Genomic DNA, 9,767 nt, shown 5'->3' with positions numbered 1-9,767 from the left:
CAACATTTTGAAAGCAATAAAATGATGTTTTGGAAGGAAATTAAAAGAGAAAAAGGAGGCGAATCAAGTAGAGAAGAAAAGGTAAAAGGTGCAGATGGAGAGATGATAATGTTAGAGAAGGCAGTGAGAGGAAGGTGGGCCAAGTATTTTAAGGAGTTGCTAAATGTGAAGGAGGATGGGGAGGGAAAGGTAGTTGCAAAGGGAAATGCAAAGAAAATGAGAGTGATGTGTGAAGAAAATGGAGAAATAGGGAAGGATGAAGTGAAAGCAGCTGTTAAGATGATGAGAGCAGGTAAGGCACCTGGTCTGGATGGATGCCATGCAGAATGTCTAAAAAAAAAAAGAGGTACAGTGATGGTGGACTGGCTGGTGAGGTTGTTTAATGTTTGTTTGAGAGAGGGTAGAGTGCCGGAGGACTGGAGGAGTGCCTACATAGTTCCACTTTACAAGGGAAAGGGGGACAAGTGTGAGTGTAGTGGTTTCAGAGGGATCAGCTTGTTGAGTGTAGTTGGGAAGGCTTATGGGAGGGTCTTGATTGAGAGGATTAGGAGAGGAACAGAGGGAGTAATTGGTGAGGAACAGTGTGGGTTTAGGACAGGTAGGGGTTGTGTAGATCAGATCTTTGTGGTAAGACAGGTATGTAAGAAAGCTATAGGAAAAGGTAAGGATGTTTTTTGGCTTTTATGGATCTGGAAAAGGCTTATGACAGGGTAGACAGGAAGCCACTGTGGGAGGTACTGCAGATATATGGGATAGGAGGAAAGCTGTTAAGAGCAGTCAAGAGTTTTTACGAAAGTAGTAGAGCTTTTGTTAGGATTAGAGATGGAGAGAGTGAATGGTTTGAGGTAAAGGTGGGACTTTGTTAGGGGTGTGTTATGTCGCCCTGGCTGTTCAATCTTTACATGGATGGGGTGGTGCGAGAGGTGAATGCAAGGGTAGTGGGTCAGGGGTTGTGGATGATTAAGGGGACCCCCCGCCCCCAGATTTAAGAAAAATTCGGGGAAAAAAAAAAAAAAAAAAAATTGTTTTATTGCATAAATACATAGTAGGGATCTTGCTCTAGATGCTGGTAGTGTTTTTATCGTACCGCCATTTTTAAAGGGTTTAAAGGGCCTACCCTCCCTTCCCCCGGCAGCCACATGCTGCGCACGACCATTGTTTACATACGTTTTGACCATATTTTACTATTTTTTTTTTTTTGCGTTTGATGCACTCATAAAGTTTTCTCTTACGTCCGGCATGCACGTGAGTATGTGGTGTGAGGAAGTTCAGCCTGCACGACTGGCAGTGGCCTGAGCTTTACAAAGTAAAGGACATGTACACGTTAGCTTGCCGCATTCACTAATTTGCCGTGTGAAATTCGCATCTATTTTTCAGTGAAGAGATATTTGAAGATATTAGCCATGCCTAAGCTATCCAAACAAAAGGCACACTTGCAGAAGATAAGAACGTCTACATTAGCAACTCAAGGGGAGAAAGAAAGAACCCTAGCATCAACTTTGTTATCACCTCCTCCGCCACCACCACTAGTACTCCCTCCAGCAGCTCTCTCCCTTCCATCTACATCCACATCCTCAGCACCTGATCCTCTGTCCTCTACACCTATATCAGACACGTTGTCTCTACGCAAACAACTGTTTGCTAACAAGTGGCTAAAAGGATGCCTCCTTGTTGAACACCTTGGGTTTAGAGTCTCAAACCTCACAGTGATGTCCCTGATGCAGCAAGAGCCTGTTCCAACACCAGAAAGGAAACCCAAGAAAAGAGCTGAATCCCAGCAATCAGACTACCTTGCTGGGTCATTCTAGACCAAGAACTCAAACTCTGCGACAAAGAGTGAGGTGGTGGCTTATGAGACCCTCACTTTGAGTGAATAATATCCTACACTGTAGGAGGGTACAAAGTGCCTGAGTTACTTGAAAGATGCAAAATCATCATGAAAATACAATGGAACCTGTTTTCAATGGGTCTTAGGAGGTCCAATGTAAAATTTAGTCAAACTAAGGAAAAAAAAACTTTAACACTCGTTTCTGAAAAATGTAAGTTTTTGATACAAAGTCTATCTCCTCCCTCAATTTTCAACCGATTTTTGCATATGTCTCTATTAATAGCTAGATAAATGACAAAAAATGAAATAGAGTTTTTTTGCATATGTTAAATAGAATTTTTTTAATAACGTGTCAAAGTCAAAATTTTGCGTTTTTTTCGATAATCTTTTTATATTTTTTTTCCTCGGCGTTAAACAAAGATATTAAAAAAACTTTCTATTTTGTTTTTTTTATATATGTAGAAGATTCTTTTGCTGTAAAATGGAAGACATAGAATAAAAATTGTAAGAGGAGATAGGATTTGAAAGAAGCCAAAAAATATGGTATTTTTTACGTTTATTAAAAAATAAAAAACTGCTAGTCAGATCTGAATAAAACTCAAGCTGTGAAGGTTTCCTCAGACCTAGATATCACACAGAAAAAATCAGCAAGATCCTTCAGAAACAAAGATTTTGGGCAGGGGGTCCCCTTAAAGAAAATGGAGAAAAGTGGGAGGTGAGCCAGTTGTTGTTTGCGGACGACACTGCGCTTGTAGCAGGATCAGAGGAGGGATTGAGGAAGTTAGTGATAGTTTGAGAAGGTGTGTGAAAGAAGGAAGCTGAAGATAAATGTGGGGAAAATTAAGGTGATGAGATGTACAAGGAGAGTGATAGCAGGCTGGAGGTGAGCATTAAGGGTGAAAGACTGGAGGAAGTGGATAGTTTTAGATACTTGGGTGCGAATGTGGCAGGAAAGGGAGGAGTTGGGGTGGAGGGAGAATGTAGATTGAGAGAAGTGAGTAAATGGAAAGAATGAGTGAAGAAAGATTAGTGAAAGAAGTGTGGAAGGCAGAGGTAGGAGTGAATATGAAGGGGCGTCCTAGGATGAGATGGATGGATGGGGTGAAATGGGGATTACAAAAGAGAGGAATGTCTGGAGGAAGGATGGGAGAGGACAGAAGATAGGGGTGAATGGAGAGGGGTTGTGTATAGATGATGCTGTGATGCATGAGGGGGAGTGGGTGGGGGATGGGGGGTGAGGAAGTATGAGAAAAAATTTGGATTTCTCCTTTTCTGCACGAGGGGACGGAGAGGGGGGTTGCTGAATTTATGAAGCGGCCTTGCTGAGGATGTGCTGTGTCTTGCGACACTGCTTCTGACCCAGGGCAGTGGACAGGATGCAGGGATGACCCATCATCCAGGAAGTACCAAGATAAGAGGGAGGGAGGAGGGTGGAGGGGAGTGGAATACAGTATATAGGAAATGGAATGGGTGGGAGTGCTTTCTATGCCTTTTTCTTTTTGGCTACCCCCCATGTAGGGGGAAAAAGCCTTTGGTGTATATATGTAAAATTCAGGCAGTAAAGGGTTAAAGAAAAGATATGGAAATAAAGAATGAATTGCTTTAATACAAATAGATAAAGTTCTTGCTTGGCCTGATATGAAAGAGGAAAATGTTGAGATGTTAGACGAATTTATTGTCGAATTAGATTCATATACAAGTGCTATGTCCGGTATACAATGTGGACTTTCAGAATTACAGAATCTTAGGACTTTACGTCAGTTAGTTGGGAAATTGCCCAGGTATTTAAAGGATAGATGGAGAAGAATAGCTGACGAATTAGCTGAGAGTGGGAGGTTAGTAGACATTAAAGAATGTCAGATTTTTAGAAAAGGAGGTAAGAATATTGAATAACCCAACATTTGGGAGAAGTGTTAAAGAAGGATTTAGAGATAACAGTAGAAGCAAACACATGGAGTTCAAATAGAAAGACGAATTACAAGAGAAGTATAGATTCAATTGATAGAAGGGTTCATGTCAATGTGACACAGAAAGCAAGACTTTCTTGTTGGAAGCGTCAAGAAGAACATATTATTGATGTGTGTCCTCAATTAAGATGGTTAACTTGTAAAGAGATATTAGACAAGGCTTACAGTCTAGAACTCTGTTTCAAGTGTTTAAGGAAGGGACATAAAGCGTCACAGTGTAGAATAGTTTGAACTTGTGAATAATGCGGTGGTTCACATCTTACAATTATGCATAGGACGAGTAAGAATTTCAGGGACAAAGGAAGTAAAGAAGTAACGGCAAATCCAGTGGTCACTAATAAGGTTGATGATTCTAGAGTTCAAGTATTATCCAGTCAATTGAAAGATTCAGTAGGAGACACTACTGCCATCCCTGTTCAAGTAGAGTTAAATGGTAAGGTTGTTAATACCAGATGTTACCTTGACAATGGTAGCTCCGTCACATTTTGTACTAAGAATTTATTGCAGAAACTTGGAATGACAGACATGAACCATCAGTCAGCTACTTTACAAGTTAGTACAATGGTAGGAACGAAAGTAATGTCTTAATGTTGAAGGGATGTCCGTAGCTGATGTAGAAGGAAATAACCAAATTAGATTACCACCTGTATTTGCAGTGAAGAAACTTCCTCTTAATCAAGGTCATAATTAGAAAGACAGAAGTGGAAACATTTGATGAAACAAGAATTTGATCACAGCCAAGGAGAAATAGAAATTATGATAGGAAGTAATGTACCGTTAGTGTCTGAACCTTGGGAGGTAGTGCATGCAGAGAAAGTAGGAGATCCATATGCTGTGAGAACACGTTTAGGATGGGTACTGTGTGGAAGAATAATAGACAATACTCAAGTTGCTGTGAATAATATAAAGGTTGATGGCAATCATTTAAAGAGGAAATTAACGAGTCTTATAATAGAGTGTTTGTGGATTCATAACTGAATTCAGTAGAACCTAGTATGGAAGATAGATGGTTACAATTTGTTGAGTCTGAGTGTAGGCAAATGAATAATGGAAAGTATGATTCCTCTACCTCTACCGTCTGGGGTATTTTGGCTGCTTGTTATTGTGGCAAAGTAGCATGCAGTCGATACTTTAGGGTCTATATGGGGCGCCCCTACGGACCAGAGCCACACATCATTTTGTCTATGATAGAAGAAATTCTGTTCATAGAGAAATGATGACACTTTTATACTACGACTGTCCCTCCGTTATGCTGTCCCCCAACCCCTTGTTGCTGTCCTGTACCATTTCTCTGAGTATTCTCTTTCTGATTGGGGGAAGTCCCTGTGGTGGGGGAAAAGAATACTGCCACCAAGTTTCCCACTTGGATCGTAAGAGGCGAGAAGAAAGGGACGGGGAGAGGGACTAGGCATCCTTCTCCCTGTAGCCCCAAGGGGCAATATCCTAAAAAGCAAAGGAAAGGCATAAGGGGTGCTGGAGGGCCTCAGGCCAGCACCCTAAGGTTTGGGTCTTTTAATGTGCGTGGATGTGGTACAGATGAGAGTAAAAGGGAAGAGATAGGTAGTATGTTTGTGAGAAGAAAGTTGGATGTGTTGGCTTTGAGTGAAACTAAGTTGAAAGGGAAGGGTGAGTGTAAGTTTGGGAATGTAAGTGGGAGGTTATCAGGAGTGAAGAGAGGGCGAGGGAGGGAAGGGGTGGCTATTCTAGTAAGTGAGGAGATAGGTAAAGGGGTAGTGGAGTGGAAGGAGGTTTCCTCAAGGATAATGTGGATGAAGGTGAAACTGGGAAAGGAGATGTGGGTCTTTGTAAGTGCATATGGGCCGGGCAGTGAGAAGAGCATGGAAGAAAGGGAGGCCTTTTGGATAGATTTAAATGAGTGCATAGAGGGTTTAGGAAGAAATGTCAATGTAATAGTACTGGGAGACCTTAATGCTAGGGTGGGAAATGGTCCAATCGATGGAGTGGTTGGGAAGTGTGGAGTTCCAGGAAAGAATCGTAGTGGAGAGTTGATGGTGGAAATGTGTCTAGAAAGAGAGTTGATGATAGCAAATACAGTGTTTCGGAAGAAAGTCAAGCATAAGTACACATGGGAGAGGGTGGTGGAGGGAAGGGTGGTAGATAGAGTGCTAATGGATTATGTAGTGGTAAATAGGATTATGATAGGAAGAGTTAAGGATGTACATGTGCTAAGGGGAGAGGGTGGGGGAATATCAGATCATTTTTTGGTGGAAGGTAAGCTGAGAGTGGAGGATAGATGGAGAAGGAGGATAGATGGAGAAGGAGGAAAGGGACAAAAGGTAGGGAGGTTCTTAGAGTGAACTCCTTGAATGAAAAGGAAAAGGAGAAGGAGTACGAAAAGAAGCTGAAGGAGGAGTGGGAGGGAGTAAAGGATAGAGCAGAGATGGGTGTGGAGGAGGAATGGGGATGGTTCAAGGAGGGAGTCTTAAAGTGTGCAAGGATGGTGTGTGGAACAAGAAGGACAGGGGGAAATAGAAGAAAGGGTAGTGAATGGTGGGATGAGGAAACAAAGAAGGTTGTAGAAGAGAAGAAGCGAGCATTCACAGATTGGTTACAAAAGAGGACAGGGGAGTCATATGAGACGTACAAAGAAAAGAAAAGAGAAGTAAAGCAAAAGGTAAAGGAGGCAAAGAGGAGAGCAGATGTGAAATGGGGTAGGAGTATGACAGAAAATTTTTAAAGTAATAAAAAGATGTTTTGGAAAGAAATTAAGAGAGGAAGAGGAGGCGAATCAAGTAGGGAAGAAAAGGTAAAAGGTACAGATGGAGAGTTTATAATGGAAGAGATGGCAGTGAGGGGAAGATGGGCAGAATATTTTAGGGAGTTGCTGAATGTGAAGGAGGATAGGGAAGGAAAGATAGCTGCAGTGGGAAATGCGAAGAAAATGAGAGTGATGAGTGAGGAGAATGGAGGAGAAATAAGGAAGGATGAGGTGAAGGCAGTTGTAAAGATGATGAAAGCAGGTAAGGTACCTGGTCTGGATGGATGTCATGCAGAATGTCTGAAAAAGGGAGGTTCAGTGATGGTGGACTGGTTGGTGAGATTATTTAATGTTTGCTGGAGAGAGGGTAGAGTACCGGAGGACTGGAGTAGTGCCTGTATAGTTCCTCTTTACAAGAGAAAAGGGGACAAGTGTGAATGTAGTAGTTTCAGAGGGATTAGCCTGTTGAGTGTAGTAGGGAAGGCGTATGGGAGGATCTTAATTGAGAGGATTAGGAGAGGAACAGAAGGAGTAATTGGTGAGGAACAGTGTGGTTGTAGGACGGGTAGAGGTGTAGATCAGATCTTTGTGGTAAGACAGATATGTGAGAAAGCTATAGGAAAGGGGAAGGATGTTTTTTGGGCTTTTATGGATCTGGAAAAGGCTTATGATAGGGTAGACAGAAAGGCACTGTGGGAGGTTATGCAGATTTATGGGATAGGAGGAAAGCTTTTGGGAGCTGTCAAGAGTTTTTATGAGAGTAGTAGAGCATGTGTTAGGATTAGAAATGGAGAGAGTGAGTGGTTTGAAGTAAAGGTGGGACTTCGTCAAGGATGCGTTATGTCGCCCTGGCTTTTCAACTTATACATGGATGGGGTGGTGCGAGAGGTGAATGCTAGGGTAGTGAGTCAGGGATTGGAGATGGTTAAAGAAAATGGAGAAAAGTGGGAGGTGAGCCAGCTGTTGTTTGCGGACGACACTGCACTTGCGGCAGGGTCAGACGAGGGACTGAGGAAGCTGGTGGCAGAGTTTGGGAGAGTATGTGATAGAAGAAAGCTAAAGATAAATGTGGGTAAAAGTAAGGTGATGAGATGTACAAGGGGTGAAAGTGGCAGTAGACTGGAAGTGAACATTAAGGGAGAGTGACTGGAGGAAGTGGATAGTTTTAGATACTTGGGTGCAAGTGTAGCAGGAAAAGGTGGAGTGAAGGTGGAGGTAGAATGTAGATTGAGAGAAGCGAGTAAATGCCTTGGTGGTTTAAAGAGTGTAATGAGGAATAGACATTTGGGAATGGATGCGAAGAGGAGACTGTATGAAGGAGTGATTGTGCCAACAGCACTGTATGGGGCAGAAACATGGAACATAAGAGAAGAAGAGAGAAGGAGTTTGAATGTGTTTGAGATGAGGTGTCTGAGAAGTATGGTGGGGGTTACTAGGCTAGATAGAGTGAGAAATGAGGAGGTGAGGAGGAGAACAGGGGTGACAAAGGATTTGGGAGATAGGGTTGATGAAAGAATATTAGGATGGTTTGGACACATGGAAAGAATGAGTGAAGAAAGACTAGTAAAAGAGGTATGGAAGGCAGATGTGGAGGGAGTGAACATGAGGGGACGTCCTAGGATGAGGTGGATGGATGGGGTGAAGGGGGCTTTGGGGAAGAGGGGAATGTCTGTTGAGGAAGGAAGGGAGAGGACGGAAGACAGAGGTGAGTGGAGAATGGTTGTATATGGATGATGTTGTGACTGCATGAGGAGGAATGGGCGGGGGGATGGGGGGTGGGGTAGTATGTGTGAGTAATTTTTGACGCAGCCCGAAGGGATTTCTCCCCGTCCTCGCCTTATATGCAAAGGGGGACGGAGAGGGGGGGTCGCCGATTAAATGAAGCGGCCTTGCTGTGGATGTACTGTGTCTTGCGACACTGCTTCTGACCCAGGGCGGTGGGCAGGGTGCAGCGATGACCCGTCATCCAGGAGGTGCTCAGATGAGAGGAAGGGTGGGAGGGGTGTGGAGTGTATTTAGGGATGAAATGGGTGGGAGTGTTTTTATGCCTTTCCCTTTTTGGCTACCTCCCTTGGAAGGGGGAAAAGGCCTTGGTATATGTATGTATATGTATGTATGATTCCTTTACCAATGATAGAGAAACCGATGGTAGTTCCTGATAGTGAACCTATGGCATTTGAAAGATTTCAGTGGTTAAAGCATAAATTCAAGGATGAGTATTATAGGCAGTATAAGCAATTCATGATTAATTTACTAGAGAAAGGGTATGCCGAAAAAGTTCCTAAGTGTGAGGTGAAGAATCAGCAAGCATGGTATATTCCAAATTTTGGAGTGTGCCATCCTACCAAAAAGGATAAAGTGTGTGTAGTATTTGATTGCGCAGCCCATGTGAATGATTTCTCTTTAAATCTGTTGCAACAAGGACCTGATACAAGTAATCTTCTGTTAGGTGTACTTTTGAGATTTAGACTAGGACTACGCGTGTACTGCGGATATAGAAACTATGTATTATCAAGTTAAAGTACCTGAAGATGATAGAGATTATTTGCGTTTTTTGTGGTGGAAAGATGGACAAATAGGAAGTGATATAGTTAAGCTGCGGATGACTTCTCATCCATTTGGTGCTAGTTGCTCACCTAGTATTGCAAATTATGCTCTAAAACGAGTTGTGCAAGATCATGGCAGTCAGTTCCACGCATCAGTAAGCGAAATAGTTCTCAATAACTTCTATGTAGATGACCTTTTGGTGTCATCTGATGAAACTGAAGAGTTGATTGACAATAGTGTTAATGTGATAGACCTTTGTAGTAAAGGTGGATTCAATTTGACAAAGTTCAATAGCAATTCCTTTAAAGTTTTGAATAGCTTACCCAAAGAAAAGTGTAGTGATAGCATAGAGAAGTTCATCAAGGATGAAGATGTAGTAAGAAAGACATTAGGATTAAACTGGTCACTTGGCAAAAATAAGTACATCACTCAATGTTGATGAGATACCTTGGACTACGAGAATTGTTAGCAGTAATTGGTAAAGTTTACGACCCATTGGGTATATTAGCACCAGTTTTTCTTGAAGGAGGAATATTGTTACAAAATTTATTTAGAAATGGCAGTGGATGGGATTGTGCTTTGAGTGAAAGGGATAAAGGACAAATAAATGTTTAGATGTCAAGTGTGAACAAGTTCAAACTGTTTAGCATTGATCATTGTATGAAGAAAGGTATAATGTCAAAAGTAAGAGTCAATTCAGTGTCAC

At 42.2% G+C, this 9,767-nt stretch overlaps 1 protein-coding gene across 1 annotated transcript; it reads left to right on the top strand.

Annotated features, from left to right (window-relative positions):
- Positions 1 to 9,116: 9,116 nt before the first annotated feature.
- LOC143027519 (uncharacterized) lies at positions 9,117 to 9,500 on the top strand. Its single transcript, XM_076188805.1, has one exon. The coding sequence runs from the start codon at positions 9,117 to 9,119 to the stop codon at positions 9,498 to 9,500; it is 384 nt and encodes a 127-aa protein (XP_076044920.1).
- Positions 9,501 to 9,767: the final 267 nt, after the last annotated feature.

The sequence above is a fragment of the Oratosquilla oratoria genome, chromosome 8 (genome assembly GCF_046742065.1).
Source record: "Oratosquilla oratoria isolate Oo_2021 chromosome 8, ASM4674206v1, whole genome shotgun sequence".
NCBI classification, from domain to species: domain Eukaryota; kingdom Metazoa; phylum Arthropoda; class Malacostraca; order Stomatopoda; family Squillidae; genus Oratosquilla; species Oratosquilla oratoria.
The sequence above is the reverse complement of the archived record's forward strand: the minus strand, read 5'-3'. Positions and strand labels throughout refer to the sequence as shown.